This window comes from Muntiacus reevesi, chromosome 1 (genome assembly GCF_963930625.1).
Source record: "Muntiacus reevesi chromosome 1, mMunRee1.1, whole genome shotgun sequence".
In the NCBI taxonomy this organism is placed as follows: Eukaryota; Metazoa; Chordata; class Mammalia; order Artiodactyla; family Cervidae; genus Muntiacus; species Muntiacus reevesi.
The window spans coordinates 82,470,012-82,487,904 of NC_089249.1; the positions used below are offsets into that span (position 1 = coordinate 82,470,012).

At 38.3% G+C, this 17,893-nt stretch overlaps 1 protein-coding gene across 4 annotated transcripts in view; it reads left to right on the forward strand.

Annotated features, from left to right (window-relative positions):
• Window positions 1-17,893, forward strand: part of ARNT (aryl hydrocarbon receptor nuclear translocator) — a 68,907-nt gene that overhangs the window by 46,904 nt on the left and 4,110 nt on the right. For all 4 annotated transcript variants that reach the window (XM_065904746.1, XM_065904755.1, XM_065904737.1 and 1 more), the window contains exons 9-20: window positions 4,308-4,373; window positions 4,787-4,872; window positions 6,342-6,418; window positions 7,039-7,173; window positions 9,608-9,682; window positions 12,129-12,280; window positions 14,820-14,930; window positions 15,091-15,163; window positions 15,513-15,636; window positions 15,815-15,917; window positions 16,300-16,447; window positions 17,360-17,522. In XM_065904746.1, the coding sequence (XP_065760818.1) occupies window positions 4,308-4,373; window positions 4,787-4,872; window positions 6,342-6,418; window positions 7,039-7,173; window positions 9,608-9,682; window positions 12,129-12,280; window positions 14,820-14,930; window positions 15,091-15,163; window positions 15,513-15,636; window positions 15,815-15,917; window positions 16,300-16,447; window positions 17,360-17,522 (1,313 nt within the window). The remainder of the gene's footprint in view (window positions 1-4,307; window positions 4,374-4,786; window positions 4,873-6,341; window positions 6,419-7,038; window positions 7,174-9,607; window positions 9,683-12,128; window positions 12,281-14,819; window positions 14,931-15,090; window positions 15,164-15,512; window positions 15,637-15,814; window positions 15,918-16,299; window positions 16,448-17,359; window positions 17,523-17,893) is intronic.

A 17,893-nucleotide genomic window follows, 5' to 3' on the forward strand; every position in this document is an offset into this window, starting at 1 on the left:
CCAGGTAGATTAAATTCAACTCTCAAGATGTGATTTAGTCATAACACAAAATAAAGTGATAAGCAAACTAGTATTTACTGAACTCTTCTTATGATAGTTACTTATGTGTCATCTCATTTTCCACAACTGCCCTGTAGAGTAGAATTCAAGGTTACTATTTTGCTGATTTAAAAAAAAAATGACACAAAGAAATTGGCTTCCCATATTTGATTCAGATTTTATTTTAATCCATACTAGTTGGATGCCAGTATCTCTGTTTTTTCTCCTGGTGTATTCCTAGACAACGTCCATGTACTCAGGCTACTTCTGCCCCCCTCGTTTCCCTTTAGTATAAATTTAAGACTTTCTGATTCCTTTCACTTAATATTTAACATTTATAAGTTACGTACTGTACATTTTAGGATTCTGAAGAAAGGATGGTAGTAGTTTTCATCACAGATAGAGAGAACATCTCTTCATGTCACAGAATAAATTCAGATTGTGTAATGGAAATTGACTGTTGAGAGGATGCTTATTAGAAGTGATGAATAGGATATTAAGAAAGGTTTCCTGGAGGTGTTACAAAATTTAATATTATGTGGCTTAGTGGTTTGGAGTAGCTTCTAGACCCAGACTACTGGATTTATCACTTATCTTCTGACCTTGAATGGATTAAATGACTGCTTTGTGTTTTTATTTCTTCACCTAATATTGGGAGTTATATCAGCCTCATAAACTTGTTATGAAGATTAGTTGAATAAATATATATAAAGATGCTTAGGACTTCTCTGGTGGTACAGTGGTTAAGAATCCACCTGCCAGTGCAGGGGACACAGGTTCGATCCCCGGTCTGGGGAGATCCCACAGGCCTCAGAGTAACTAAGCTGTCGTGCCACAACTAGCTGTCTAGAACCCGTGCTCTTCAACAAAAGAAGCCGCTGTAGGTCTGTGGAAGGCGGCGGCAGCGGCATCTGCGAGCCAAGGCCCAGGCAGGGCATGGTGGCACCAACGGCCTTGTAAGAATGAAGTTACCACGGGGCCCGCCATGCGCCGGCGGCCCTGACATGGGCGCCAGCGGCTCCAAAGCTCGGGGCCGGTGGCCCAGAGGCGGCGGTCGCTGAGCAAGCTTTGGTGCGACGGTGAGGCCGAGTCATGCCCCCCTTTGTATTCACGCGCCGCGGCTCCATGTTCAATGACGAGGATGGGGATCTGGCTCACGAATTCTATGAGGAGACAGTCGTCACCAAGAACGGGCAGAAGCGGGCCAAGCTGAGGCGGGTGCATAAGAACGTGATTCCTCAGGGTACCGTGAAGCTGGATCCCCCTTGCATCCATGTGGATTTCTCTGTGATCCTCTATGAGGTGTGAGCCTGGGGCGTGGCAGGCATAAACACCCCCTGCCCCAGCAAGACACCCCTAGGCTCAAGGTGTGGCTTCCATTGAGGAACCTAGGCTGGGGCCACAACAGTAAATAAACTCCACTGGCCTGGAACCTTCAGCTGTGAGCAGGGCAGTCCTACAGTGCTGGTTGGGTGTTGGTTTGTATGTGGACCAGAGGTGGCTGGAAGCTGGTGAGGGCTGATGGCAGAATTACCAGTCCACCTTTCCCAGCAGTCCCTACAAGGAGCATGGCAGGGCACATGCTGGTCAGGAATGCTTGGTTCCTGTGCCCCTGCCTGCAGCGGCCTGCATTCTTCCAAGCTTGCCTAGGGCCCAGCCCTGCTAGAGGCTACAGCACTTTACAAGCAAGGTCTGCCTTTTTCCAGCCCCAGGGCAATGGGAGCTCTACAAAAGTGGGAACTTCCTTTCCCTCACTTCCTTTACCCTCTCCTTGGAGCATTTCAGTCGTTTGCTACCTCGATTCCTCCTGTGTTGGACAGAGGTTGGGGGTAGAACAAGCCTGATTTTTCCTGCCCACCTGCCCATTTGTTCCCAGTCCCAGATGGATGGACAATTTGCTGGCTTTTAATAGGAGTAGGGACTGGTGTGGGAGGTTTCTCCCTCTACCCAGGGCTGGCCCGATCCCTCCCCACTGCAACTTGTTGTCCGTCCCCCCCCCCCACCCCAAGTTGAGAGGGCATAGGATGGGGATCAGGAAGGGCTCTGGATGCCTGTGCCTCATCTCACCTACTGTATTTAATCCCTCTTGCCTTTACACATCTGCCACCCTTTGGTGAGGCACAGCACCCTAGGGCTGGTGCCAGTAGTTCTGAGGAGCCCACCACCCCTTTTCCTACAGTATACCCCTCCCTTCAGGATCAGTCAAAAGAAAAGTACTGGAGCCCCTGGATAGGGGCAGAAAGGAGAGAACAACCATAATAGGAATACTTAAAATGTGAGAGCTTGTAAATAGTTTAGTCCATGATGTTGTTGGGGCAGAGTCTGATTTCTACATAGAAATGATTTTTTTTTTTTAATTCCTTTTTGTGCAAACTCTCTGCTTTAAGCGTGTGAGAAATGGCTTGGGGAGAGTAGTCCTCAATCTAGGAAGGCTGTTGTGTTATTTGTTCAATAAAATTATTTGTATTTGGGGAAAAAAAAAGCCACTGTAATGAAAAACCCACTTGCTGCAACTAGAGAAAAAGCCCACATGTAGCAATGAAGACCCAACACACCAAAATAAATAAATTTTTTAAAGATGCTTAGAATAGCGCATGACACATAAAACTCTATGTATGTTTTATTTATAATTAAAGAAATGAGAGAAAGAAAGTAATGAGAATGGGAGAGAGTGTACCAATATGTGGACATGGCTAATGCAATGACATACGGAGGAGCAAGGTAAATAATAACGTGATTGTGTGTGTGCCAAGTTGCTTTAGTCGTGTCTGACTCTGCGATTCTATGGACCGTAGCCCTCCAGGCTCCTCTCCTCCAGGGGTCTTCCCAACCCAGGAATCGGACCAGCATCTTTTTAAGTCTCCTGCCTTAGTAGGCAGGTTCTTTACCACTGGTGCCACCTGGGAAGTCCTACATAATAACAAAATACAGCAAATAGATTTTGTTGCAGCATAGTGCTGGGGTCTACAAACCGCATCTGGCTGCTTTTATACTCTTAATAGCAGAGTCAACTAGTTGTAACAAATTGTTTGGCCTACAGAGCTGAAAATAGTTACTGTCTGGTTATTTACAGAAAAAGTGTACTAACTCCTGATGTAGAGAATATCTCCATTTGTAGAGCATTTAGAACATTTTGACTTAAAAACTCTGAGACAGTTAACAAGTTTTAGAAATACCAAACCTGACTTCTTTATCTTTCATTGTTAGGAGCATTGTTGCCAATTTTCTGTGTCAAGTTGTATCCAGAGCCTGATATCTGGCTGTTAAATGATGAAAACTTCTTTGATAGTGCAGCTTTTTTTCTTTAATTTTTTTTTTTTATTGAAATGTGGTTGAATTACAGTGTTGTAGTAATTACTGCTGAACAGCAAAGGGACTCAGCTATACATATATCTATGTATACATTCTTTTTCATGTTCTTTTCCATTATGGTTTTTCACAGAATATTGAATATAGTTCCGTGTGTCATTCAGTAGGACCTTTTGTATATCCATTCTGTATATTCCAGTTTGCATCAGCTAACCCCAGACTCCCAATCCAAACCTGTTCGACCTTTGTCCCCCTTTGCAACCCCCTGTCTGTCCTCTGTGTCCCTGATTCTGTTTCATAGATAGGTTCATTTGTGTCCTATTTTAGATTCCACACAGAAGTGATGTCATATGTTATTTGCCTTTCTCTTTCTTACTTCACTTGGTGTAATAATATCTAGATTCATCCACGTTTCTGCAAATGGCATTCTTTTTTTGGCTGAATGGTATCCCATTCTATGTATGCACCACATCTTGTTGACCCATTCATCTGTAGATGGACGTTCAGGTTGCTCCCATGTCTTGGCTATTGTGAATAGTGCTGCTGTGAACGTAGGAGTACATTTATCTTTTTTAATTACAGTTTTGCTGGATCATACGGTAATTCTGTTTTTAGTATTCTGAGGAACCTCCACAGTGGCTGCATCAACTTGAATTCCTCCGATTAGTGCAGGAGGGTTCTCCTTTCTCCACATCCTCTCTAGCATTTATTTGGAGACTTTTTAATTATGGCCATTCTGACCAGTTTGAGGTGGTACCTCATTACAGTTTTGATTTGCATTTCTCTATTAATTAGCAGTATTGAGCAACTTCTCACATACCTGTTGGCCATCTGTATTTTTTCTTTGGAGAGATGTCTCTTTAGATCTTCTGCTCGTTTTTTGATTGGGTTTTTTTTTTTAAGTTGTATGAATGATAGTGCATCTTAATTGCTTTTAATCTCTCTGTTCATTGAAACAGGTGTGGCAATAGCTCTGTGGATTCAGTCTCCATGAATAGGCTGAGCTTTGTGAGAAACAGATGCAGGTGAGATCTTAAGCAGTTAAAAAAAAAAACCCCAAAGGGATGGTCAGGTACCTGTAGAGATCATCACATTTTCAACTATCTTACTATAGTACTTCCTTCAGTAGCCCTTACCCTCATCCCTCACTTCTCAGTTACATTTTTATTTTTCCTGAACTTCTAAAGCATCTTTTGCTTATCCTGTTTAAGGAAGTTACATTCCCACTTTACCTGCTTTCTTCCTGCTGCAGTACCTTTCAGTTGCTTTACTTTGGCAAAGGTAAAAAATATGGTGGTCACTTTTGGGTGGGAAAGATCCAAGTATAGTCATCCTGTTATTTAAATACCCAGTAGCCTAAAATTAAAGGTACTAAGCCAGCATTGCTTTTTAAATGATACTGAGTAACGTTTTTTCCTCACACCTGTAATTTTTCTAGGAATGGACTTGGCTCTGCAAAGGATGGGGAACCTCATTTCGTGGTGGTCCACTGCACAGGCTATATCAAGGCCTGGCCCCCAGCAGGTAGGAAAGTTGAATAGTGATTTCTTTCTGGGTGCAACTAGTTCCTCAGAGTCCAAGAAAGTTAGCTAACATTTATCATTTACATTTATCATTTACCTGTTGCATATGAAATGTGCTTTGGTATAAACTATAAGAAAATAGGAAAGAAAAAATGGACTCCCTCCCTTCCACTATGAATTTTCTATTCCAGTTAGGGAGATGGATTTCTCAGACTTGAAAATGACTCAGTATTGGCTGTGTCTTTTACTGGAACCAAAGGTCAAAAGGGAATGTGAAAAAAGTGGTTGGGGTACAGGGATCAGCTGACTTTTTAACCTGGCTTGTCAGAATTTCCAAATCTTAACAACTTTATTACCTCCCTGCTGGATAGGTGTGACTAGGAATTGGGGGTTCTAGAGAGATAGCAGCTAAGAGAGGCGAGGTAGTGTATTTTGGTAAGAGGTTAAACTTTGAATTTGGAAAAACCTAGGTTTGTTTCTGATGTTATTTACTAGTGGTGTATCTTAGTAAGTTACTTGACTTAAAAAACCCTCAATTTTCTCATCTATTATCTGGAGATAATATAACCCATAGAGAGTTATTATGAAGATTAGGTTTAATGTAAGAAAAGAACTTAGCCTAGTGCCTGGCATATGGTAAGTAAGTAAGTAAGTGAAGTCGCTCAGTCGTGTCCAACTCTTTGCAACCCCACGGACTGTAGCCTACCATGCTCTTCTGTCCATAGGATTTTCCAGGCAAGAGTACTGGAGTGGGTTGCCATTCTGGCATATGGTAATGGTAGGCACCCCCAAAATGGTAGTTAAATGTAATTAAGATAAATTAATTTTAAGTTGTAATGATGTTTGAACTTTTTAGATTATATACTGTATAAATGATACATTTGCAATATATATGGTCTTTTATATGTCTGTGTAGCTTTCAAAGAAATACTATTTTTCTTGGTAAAAAGAAGATAAATATCCAAAGAGTAGCGGGAAAATGCACCCATCTTCCTTTTTCACATAAAACACTGAAGTCCTGGCTTCTCTCTTTTCCAAAGAAGATAACTGTTGGTGTTTGGTTTAATTTCATTTTTGATTGTTTGCTTAATTTGAAAGTTACAGGTTAGGCAAGACATCTATTCTCTTAACTATGATATGGTCACAGAGTGCCAAATAAAATGTCTTCATATGTATTTGGTTTGACCATGTTAATCTTGTAGAATACTTTGTGTAGGACCTGTGCTCTGTAATTTTTTATAGTTAATGTGAGTATAATATATGAATTAACATATATAAAAATACTTAAAACAGTACCTCATATAAATGATCTTTCGGTTATTTACCTTTATTCTTATCTTTTAGCACTCTTTGTTGTTTTATACCTAGTCTCATCATATCTGTGTGTGTTTTAAATCTTTACGCATCTAATTTTTGAAGGCAGTTGTGTTTGAGACACATGTTAAACCTTCTAACTTCACCTTCTTGAAGGTGTCTCACTTCCAGATGATGACCCAGAAGCTGGCCAGGGGAGCAAGTTTTGCCTAGTGGCCATTGGCAGACTGCAGGCAAGTATGAATTTTCTGCATCAGTTAATATATCACCCCCTTTCAATGGGAGAGAATCTTCAGGATGTGTTCATGTTATTTTTTTCTTTTACTCTTTGAATACAAATGAAGCATTCTGAAAATCTCCAAATATTTGGAGGAATATGGCATTCACACTTAACATTGCTTCTGTTCGAATTAGCAGAAACTGAGGACAGTGAAAGATCTTTTGGAGAGAGAAGTCTTTTTCTCTTTCATACTTTTAGCTTTGCAGTGCTAAATTTTCTATTTCCAGCTAATTTCTTTTGCTCCTATACAATATAAGAGAGTTCTTCTCATTTTTCATTTCATGACTGACAGTAGGGAAGTGGAATTATTTTGATTCTCCTTACAAAAACAGATGTTTCTTGATTACTTGGGAGAATAATTTTCCAGTTTGAATAATGAATACAACTTAGCTAAATAAAAGTAGGTAGGTTTGGGGTTGAATGAATGTTTATCTTTCTTCACAAAGTTAGTGAAGAGTACATGTGTGGGAGTGGAGCTAGGCCTCATGAAATTCCTAAAATTGGGAATCTGATGGGAAGTACATCTGTAAAGAATGGTGTCATTTTATCTCATTTTTATCTCTTTACTTTCAGGTAACTAGTTCTCCTAATTGTACAGACATGAGTAATGTTTGTCAACCAACAGAGTTCATCTCTCGACACAATATTGAGGGAATCTTCACTTTTGTGGATCATCGCTGTGTGGCTACTGTTGGCTACCAGCCACAGGTGAGGAGCTGGAGTTGTTACACCACTGATATTTAGGCCTCTGTTTTCCCTTGGATGTGCTGAGATGATTCATTCATGTAATTCCAGAGGTAGTCAAAACGTAGCAGCCCCAGCTCAGAAAAAGAGATGATCCTATTCTATTGATGGCTAAGTATAATCTCAGTTTCCTACGAAGGTTAGCATCTGAGCTAGAAAAATATGACTTGTGAAGCTAGGTGGGAGTAGCAGGTATGAATATGTATTTCTTTGTTAGTAGTGATATTAGTACAGATAATGATGTGCTTTAACTAGCCATAATGATATGGCCACCTTTAGATAATTCATATAATCAATCTAGGTGCATAGTAACCCATTAAATATGCAACTTTAGCACTGGTAATTATGATTTATTTAGATATCTCATTCTGCAGACCAGATATAACTATATCTGAATTGAGAAATAGGTCGTTATATAAACTTCAAAATTCTAGCCACCAGGAGGGACTTCTGGCTGTGGTTGTGTAAAGAAGCTGGTGAAAAAGAGATCTTGAAAAAGAAGAACAGCTCGGGCCTGTTGGGCTGGGAAGACCCAGAGGAATCGGGTGGAGAGGGAGGTGGGAGGGGGGATCGGGATGGGGAATACGTGTAACTCTATGGCTGATTCATATCAATGTATGACAAAACCCACTGAAAAATAAAAAAAAAAAAAAGAAAAAGAAGAACAAAGTCATTTACACTTCTTAATGCAGCGCCTGTTGTAAAACTGTTGTTACCAAGAAAGTGTGGTGTTAGTGTAGGCATAGTTATTAGATCAGTAGATCAGAATGGAATCTATTCTCACATTTATGGTCAACTGATCAGCTAATTTTCAACAAAGATATCAAGATAATTCAAGGAGAAAATAAGCTTTTCCAATAGATGGAGATGGGACAATTAGATATTCATGTGCAAAACAGAATGAAACAAAAAGAACTTAGACTCTTACGTAATAGCATACACAGAAATCAACTCCAAGATGTAAAGGTGTAAGAACCAAAGTTATAAAACTTCTGGAAGAAAATAGGAGAAAATCTTTGTGATGTTGGATTAGGCAACGTTGGTGTTTTTTTTTTTTTTGCTGCACTGTGCAGCCTGCTGGATCTTAGTGCTCCCCTTAAGGATTGAACCTGGGCCATGGCAGTGAAAACACCAAGTCCTACCCACCAGACTGCCAGGGAATTCCCTAGACAAAGATTTTTTTTATGACACTGAAAACGTGGTTCGCAAAATAAATTTGATAAGTTGGGTTTCATAAAAGTTAAAATTTGCCCTCTTAAAAGGACATCATTAAGAAAATGAAAAGACTAGCCACAAATTGGGAGAAAATATTTATAAATCATATATCTGAAAAAAGCTTTGTATCCAAAATATATGAAGAACTCTTACAACTCATTAAGATAACCAGCCGGTAAAAAAAAAGAGCACAAGGTTTGAATAGGCATTTCATCAAAGAGGAAATATGAATAGCACATAAAAAGTTGCTCGTCATTAGGAAAACACACATTAAAACCACAATGAGATACCATTATGTCCCATTAGAATGGGTATAATAAAAAAGTATTGGCAAGACCATGGAGAAACAGAACCTTCATACATTGTTGATAGGTAAATAAAATGGTAAACTACTTTGGAAACACATTTTGGCAGTTTCTTAAAAAGTTAAACACACACCCTCCAAATTAGCAGGTCCACTCCCAAGTATTTACCCAAGAGAAAGAAAGCATATGTTCACAGAAAGACTTATAACAGATGTTCGTGACTATATTATTCATAATAGCCAAAAAGTGAAAGCAGCCTAAATGTCCTTTAACTAATGAATGGATGCACACTGTGACTTATCTATGTTAGAATACTTATAAGCAATAAAAAGGATGTACTATTGATATTTGGAACAACACAGATGAATTTCATTGAAATATTAGGTTAAATGAAAGAAGCCAGACCCAAAAGACTGCCTGTTCTATGATTCCATTTGTGCAGAGAAGCAAAACTAAAGAAGCAGAAAGCCGATCAGTGGATGGCACAGGGATTGACCTCCCACTGGCACAAAGGAAATTTGAGGGGCAGTGGACATGTTCTAAAACTGAATTGGGGATAATGGTTGTATAACTATATAAATTTATTATAGATCATTGAATTAAAATTATAAAATTCACTTGGAATGCGTGAGCCTATCTAAATTAAACCTCAAATCTATAAAAAATGCAGTTAAAATAAATGTACAATATCCTGAAAAAGAAAATTGCCCTAGAGGTCAGTTATTTAGCAGATTCCATTTATTTTTGTGTTTTTTTCCCCTCTAATCTATAATCCTAGGATAAAAGCAAGAGAAATTAAATCCAGTTCCTCTCCTAATGGGCCAGGGAAGTTAGGTGATCATAAAAGTGTTGATCTTACTTTTCTTTTCCTCTTTTAGGAACTCTTAGGAAAGAATATTGTAGAATTCTGTCATCCTGAAGACCAGCAGCTTCTAAGAGACAGCTTCCAACAGGTAGCTTTTTTCCTGGTTTGAATTAGAGTAATATTTTTGTCTAATATCTATTATTACATTCATCCAACAAATACTGAGTACTGATTAATCGAGCACTATGGCAGGCCTTGCAGTTTTACACTCTTTATTACTTAACTTGTATTTTTAAGAAACAGAAAGGACAAGTACTTGGAAATTATGGATAATGTAAAGTGCAAGGTGTTTTTGTTTGGCTTTGGCTGCTCAGTGTCCTATATCAAAACGGCCATCTTTAAAGTATTCTGCACTTAACCGAATAGTGGGTAGTAGTTGAAAAATTCATTTCACAGTTCTTTTATAGATAAGTAAGAGTTAATTCTTGATTGTAAGCTAACTCTTAATTGTACTTGTTAGGCCCTGGATTCTGAAAATATCTGGTGAATTCTAATTTCAGGACAGACTTGGCTTTAGATGGTACTCTTCCTTTCTATTAGATGGGTTAATTTCCCTCTTTAAGCCTCAGTAGTGCTTTTACTGGTTTTCCCTGGTAGCTCAGCAGGTGAAGAATCCACCTGCAATGCAGGAGACCCCAGTTTGATTCCTGGGTCAGAGAGATCCTCTGGAGAAGGGATAAACTACCCACTCCAGTATTCTTGGTCTTCCTTTGTGGTTCAGTCATTAAAGAATGCACCTGCAGTGCGGGAGACCTGGGTTTGATCCCTGGAAGAGGGCATGGCAATCCACTCTAGTATTCTTGCCTGGAGAATTCCCATAGAGGTGCCTGGCGGGCTGCAATCCATGAGGTCTCAGAGTCGAACATGACTAAGCACAGCACAGCGTAGTGTTTTTACTGATACAGTAGGCATATAAGATAAAGCATTTCAGACACATAGCCCAACTTCTAGAGGAAATCACACAATGGCAGTAAAAAGTCTGTCTCCTGATTTTTCAGCATCACTTGTTTTATCCATGCAGAAGGATCACATTGCATTATTTGTTCAGTCTTAGAAAAGCTATTCTGACTTCTCTTGAAACTGTTCAAAGCTAAGGACGTGAACTTCTGGCAGTGTGAGAAGATATTGTACAGTATATTTTAAATCCATGAAATTCATAATTCTGACACTTTTGGCCACAGAGTACCTACCATTTTATCACCTGTAGAAAAATGTTTATTCCAAAGCAATGGGTGATTCAGACACACTGTGATCTCAAGGTTTTTATTCTGACATCAGTTGCTGCTGTGATACTAGAGTACTAAGCAAAGGTACTTTTTACTGTGCAGACTAGTTGCTGCTTACTAATTGCTGATTTCTAGATTTTGATATTTCTTAAGTCTAGATGGATTTATGTTTCTTTTTGCTTCTCAGTACATAAATTTAGTTACTGTTTGTAATGAAGCTTGTTTTCCTTGTTTTCTTCCCATTTTGGTTCTTGCTGTACTTTGTTTCACATTTGATTTTTTAAAGTTTTATTTATATATTTTAAATGTACCATTTTATTATTGTTAAGTGAAATATATCCCATTTTCTGTTATAATTATTTCTGAGTCAAACTGTAATATCAGCAGTTACTGCCACTCTTCTGTCAACTTAAACACAAATGTTATCACTTAACTTTTGGTTAAAAAGCAATTTATAGTGTAGGTATTTTGGAGTACTGAACTTATACTCTGTTGGTGTAGATATCTACAGCAATAATCAGGTTTCAAATCCAGTACTTGGTTTGTATACAAATGTAGTATTCATTATGTATATATTATTCAGTGAGCACATGTAAATGTTAAAGATTACTTAACAGTTGTTCATATTACGTTTTTTAGGTGTTAAGTAAACTTGTTCTTAAAAAAAAGAAAAAACACACAGCCTAGTGCTTGGCATACAGTAAATACAAAACAAATGTTAGCTTCTAATATTTTTATTATAAAGGAAGGGATTCAAAAGATTATTTTCTATTCTATGAGATCAGAAATGAAAATAATAAAAAATTACTTTCTTTTAAAAAGCAAAATAAAACTAAAGCCATAGCAAAATAAAACTAAAGCCATTTTAGTTTTATTTATAGAAACCTTCATGGGTGCTGTGAAAACAGAAATTCTCAGGCATAGTGGTAAAAACTAGGATTGAGGGGCAGCATGTAGTCTATGTTCAAGGTCATTAAACTTTTAAATTTTTAGTAAATTTGCTAGATCAGTGTGTCTTTAAGGGACTTTCCAAAGGAAGTGGGGAAACATAGTCTTTTCTCTCCTGGAAATAATTGTTATTCCTGTTTGACATTGGTGAAAGTGGTCAGATAGCTTGGGACTCTAAGAAGAAACATGATAAATATACCTCGTTATTTAGTCGCTTAATATTTCACTCCCTATGTTGTTTTGTTAGTAACATTGCAAGATATTGTTATTTCAAGGACAGTGACACAAGAATCCTAGGATTGTACATGTCTAAAGAAAATTTTTTGCGAGTTTGAACTGATAGCATGAAAACTTTTTCAGGTGGTGAAGTTAAAAGGCCAGGTGCTGTCTGTCATGTTCCGGTTTCGGTCTAAGAACCGAGAATGGCTCTGGATGAGGACCAGCTCTTTTACTTTCCAGAACCCTTACTCAGATGAAATTGAGTACATCATCTGTACCAACACCAATGTGAAGTATGTACCTTAAAGAACTTTTCCCGTGTTGGAATTTCTCATCGGCCAAGTCTGCTTGGCTACCACCTCTTCTACTTTTCTAGTAGTAAATATCATTAGTTCTGCATCTGCCAACTTCTTAGAATTTGGGGTAGTTCATCCAGATAGAATAAAAAAATTTTTAATTTTTTGTTGGAATATAGTTGATTTACACTAGTAGAGTAAAATTTTAGCAAACAATAACTTAGAGACTAGATTCTGACATGTGAAGAGTTTGGTCAGTTGACCTTTGAACATGAGTTTGAACCGCAAAGGTCCACTTATACAGAGAATTTTTTCAATAGTAAATAATACTATAAGTTACACTCAGATTTTTGACTACTTGGAGAGTCAGTGTCCCTAACCCCCGAATTGTTCAAACGTCAACTGTATTTCAGTTTTGTTTCAGTCTTGTCTAGAAATAATTTTGTTTTATCCATCAGTTTATTGCTCTCGTCTGGCAGAATTTTTTTTTTCTTTCTAGAACGGGTGTCTGCAAACTTTCATAAGAGACCAGATAGTAAATATTTCAGCATTGTGGAACATACAGTCTCTATTGCAGCTTCTCAGTTCTGCTCTTGTAGTAGAAAAACAGTCCTAGACAAATGAAATGAATAAAGATGGCTGTGTTCCAGTAAACTGTATTTACAGAAACAGGCAGTGGACTGGATTTGGCCTGTGGACCATAGTTTGCTTTAGAGCATAGCTATATTGACTCATTTATTAGTTTCTGTTTCTCTATTCTTTGTTTTCTGTTTGAACTTTTTCTCAGCTTTGTAAGAGTTTTATTAAAATAGATTTCATATACCATACAGTTTACTCATTTAAAGGGTATAATTTTTTTAGTATGTCACAGGGCTGTGCAGGTATTTCCACACAGAAAATAGCTATTACCCTCAAAGAAATCCTGTACTAATTAACAGTTTCTTCCCCAAGCCCTATGTAACTTAATCTGTTCTGTGTGTCTCTAAATTTGCCTGGTCTAGACATTTCTTTTAAATGGAAACACATTTTTGTTTATCTGTTCACTGGATATTGAGTTGTTTACATTTTTTTGGATACTAAGAATCCTGCTGTTAACATTTGTGTACAACTTTTTGTATGGATATGTTATTCTCTTGGGTATATACCTAGGTAGCTCAGCTGGTAAAGAATCTGCCTGCAATGCAGGAAACCCCGGTTTGATTCCTGGGTTGAGAAGATCCTCTGGAGAAGGAATATTCTACCCACTCCAGTATTCTTGGGCTTCCCTGGTGGTTCAGATGGTAAAGAATCCACCTGCAATGCGGGAGACCTGGGTTTAATCCTTGGGCTGGGAAGATACCCTGGAGGAGGGCATGGCAACTCACTCCAGTATTCTTGCCTGGAGAATCCCCATGCACAGAGGAGCCTGGTAGACTATAATCCATGGGATTGCAAAGAGTCGAACATGATTGAGTGACTAAACACAGCCCAGAATTGCTGGGTCACATGGTAACTCCATGCTTAATCTTTTGAGAAACTCCCAAACCGTTTTCCAAAACTGCTGTGCCAGTTTGCGTTCTCAGCAGCAGTGCTGTCCTTTTCTCAGCAGCAGTGTATGAGGAGTTCAGCCTCCCCACATTCTTGCTGTCTTTTTTTATTGTACCCATCCTAGTGGGTGTCAGTTGTCAAGGTGGTACTTTTCCATTTAATCTTTCTATGTAGAATTGGCCTTGAACCCACTTCTGAAGATCTGATTAGAAATAATTATCAAGTGTGAATAATACCTGGTGACAACATTCAGTCTCTGTATCCTCTAATTCAACTCTTAGGGCTCATGAAGTTTAATTTTTTGTTAATTAATTTAGTATAACTGTGGATTCAGTTTGAAATTTTTATTAACTTAGGACCCAAGTCATTATAGTTGTTTTGTTTTTTTGCATCTTTATATTTCTGAACAACAGCTGCTTTGTGTTTCTCTTCTGCTTAAATTTTGAAATGTTTAAGTCTTTTTAAGAAGTTGTTTCTGGAAATAATGACTTTTCCCATTTTTGCATACTACAGTTTTTCCTACTGTAGTTAGTTTTAATTAATTCTTAATATTTTATTTTGTGATTAATATTCTTTGTAGAAAATTTGGAAAGTATTGAAAATAGTGAAGAGAAGGAAAAAAATTCTCACCATCAAGAAATAGTCTTTGTTAATGTTTCAGTGTGTACTTTCATCAGTTTTTTCAGTTATGCTTTTTTTAAACACAATATATGGATATGCAACATACACATACACACATCCACAACTGCTACGTGTTGAATACCTGGAAGGAGTTAGAGCCCAAACAGGATGAACTCTTGGCTGTAGGACATAAGTTTCTATTTGTATCATGTTGTTTATAGTACAAATTATTTGCTCAGTCTGAGGTTACAGGTATACATAGGGATTGAGCTTTAAAGTGGGATTTATCAGTGATTACCCCATGTACCGGTGAATCTGTAGTATCTTTTCTACAAACAGAGTCAGATACTTTTTTTGTCTTTGTTGTCTCTACTCTTCATTTTCCCAGGAACTCTAGCCAGGAACCACGGCCTTCACTTTCCAACACGATCCAGAGGCCACAGCTAGGTCCCACAGCTAATTTATCCCTGGAGATGGGTTCAGGGCAGCTGGCACCAAGGTGAGAAATGGTGGAACAATTATTTATTGAGCAGTGACTAGCCTGGCGAGTGGCAGTCTACAGTCACACTTTTTTGTTTGTTTTAAGCCCTTTCCCCAGATCCTTTTTAAAATAACGTCTTTTTTTCCTATTTTTCTTTTTACTTGCCTTTAACATGTAGGCAGCAGCAGCAGCAAACAGAATTGGATGTGGTACCAGGAAGAGATGGACTAACCAGCTACAATCATTCCCAGGTTAGTATGTCGTCTTTAAAGAATGGTGGAACATTTCTTTAAGAAGTGTCCCCTACTTGGGTTCAGCTGAAGCGTGAGCCTGCTCCACCCAGAGAAGCACACTTTGTGAGGACCACTGGAAAGGAACCTGAACTGTTGGAACCCATTCCCTATGAATTCATGGCCTGAAGGGTGTAAAAATAAAGACATGGACTGTTAAAAAAAAAAAAAAAAAAAAGAAGTGTCCCCTAGAACCAGTTAAAGTGTATGTATATCTTTATATGAATTTTCGGATTATTGAATTGTCATGTTAAACCTTCATGATTATTGTTTTTTTCTTCATGATTATTTTTATCATTACATTCCACAGGTTTCTGTTCAGCCTGTGACAACCACAGGGCCAGAACACAGCAAGCCCCTTGAGAAGTCAGAGAGTCTGTTTGCCCAAGATAGAGATCCAAGATTTTCAGAAATCTACTCCAACATCAGTACTGGTATGTTTTTTCCTTATTCTCATTTTGATCACTTATTGATGGGCCTGCAGCTGCCCAGTCAGTAGTCTCCCAGTATATTTCCACTTAACCCTAATACCACGTGAATAAATAGGAACTTGCTGAACTAATATACTACAGCCCCTTGACTGGCCCTCCCCCAACTCCTTTTGGTCCACAGATCAGAGTAAAGGCATCTCCTCCAGCACTGTCCCTGCCACCCAACAGCTATTCTCCCAGGGCAACACATTCCCTCCTACCCCCCGGCCGGCAGAGAATTTCAGGTGAGCCCCATATGTGTGTGCTGCTTTACAGGGCAACTGAGGGATTCAGTTACTGAATCCAGGTTTTATTCTTCCCTAGCTTTCTCTGGTTATTTCAGACAAAGCAGTGGAACTTGTTGGCCTAAGATGAGACAAGCTTGCTTTTCTTCCTCCTTTTTCTTTGCACCTGTCCTGCTGCCATGTTCTAGGTTCCATCTCTGTGTGTCCTGATCAGTGTGTGACTGTTAGTCTTTTTTGTCTTTTCCAGATTCTGTTATCAGGTTTTCCTTAACCCCCAGGGAGTTGAGGGAATCTAGAGATAGCACTAGATTGTCCTGTGATTCCTAGATTCTGTGATAAATGCACCTTTTTCATCCTTACCTCACTGTTTGTTCACTCCTAGAAATAGTGGTCTGGCCCCTCCTGTAACCATTGTCCAGCCATCAACTTCCGCAGGGCAGATGTTGGCCCAGATTTCCCGCCACTCCAATCCTACCCAGGGAGCAACCCCAGCTTGGACCCCTAGCACCCGCCCAGGCTTCTCTGCCCAGGTAAACCTTCTCATCTGTCTGTCCCTTGTATTTGTTGTTTGTTTGTTTGGTTAGACTTTTTTCATATGTAAAATTATTATTGTCTATCTTAAACATCTTCTCCTGACTGCCCTGACATCCTGTCTTCCAATTTTTATCTTATTGGGAACAGGAATTGTGTTGAAAAATCCTCATAAAATATATATATGTATATATATATTAAGGCTAAAGCTAATATCATTTTATATGTTGCTATGTACTTATATTTGCATAAGTAATATTTTAAATAAAGCCAAATTCAGAAATAAACTCTAGAATTATTATATGTGGTATAACCTTACTGTATAAAAAAATACATAGGAAAATGAAAACTGGAAGAAATTATCCAAAAATGTTAACCATGTGTCTTTGGTGGTAGGATTATGGATGATTATTTCCTTTTTATTTTCTTTCATTTTGAAGATATCCCATGGTACATATACATTACTCTTATAGTAAGGAAAATGTTTAGTTACAAAAAAACAAAAAAAAGATAATCATTAGGAACAAACAGATGTGGTACAGATTGAATAATAAAATGATGCAAAGTGCGTTTTTCTCTCTATGTAAGTGCTATGCTGTTATTGATGCCTCTAGTTTTTGTATAGTTTTACAGTTTATAAAATGCTTTCATTCATGCCATTTTCATTTACTTCGCAACTCTAAATGTGTATACTTTTACTAATCGCATAGTTCTTTGCTTTTTAACTTTATCACAAGTGCCTAAAAATAGTGTCAAAGGAAACTGGGAGTTAATTGGAAGAAATGTGCAATGGGAAATAAGTAATGAGGTTGGCTCCGAAGAATCCAGTGATTGACAGAGGGTTAACTCTCATAGCAATGGTCTGTGCAATAATGTTAATGTTCTATTTGCTCTCTACCCCTTTCTTTTAGCAAGTGGCTACCCAGGCTACAGCTAAGACTCGTTCTTCCCAATTTGGTGTAGGCAGCTTTCAGACTCCACCTTCTTTCAGCCCCATGTCCCTTCCTGGTGCTTCCACTGCATCACCTGGTGCAGCTGCTTATCCTAGTCTCACCAGTCGTGGATCCAACTTTGGTGAGTTCACACCAGAGTCAGGGTAACAGGAAAATCACATCACAAAGGAGAAAGGATTGTTAAAATAGTTTGCTTTTATCCTGGCTGTACTGACTGAATTATAGGGAAATGCATGGTGACAGTCCTTTTGGAATTGAAAACCTACCTGTGTGAAAAGGACTTTATTAGCATGTGTAACAAAAAGCATGTAAAGTATTATAAATTTAATAATATGCACATTTACTATGAATGAGCAAAGGATTCTTTAGAAAGGACTCTACCTAGAGAAGAAAAATAAATTTTGGACTAGGGTTTGAAATAGAAAAGGACAGAAGGTATCTCAGTAAAATTAATGTCTTGCATGTGGTTATGTGCTAGTTTCTCCTCTCTAG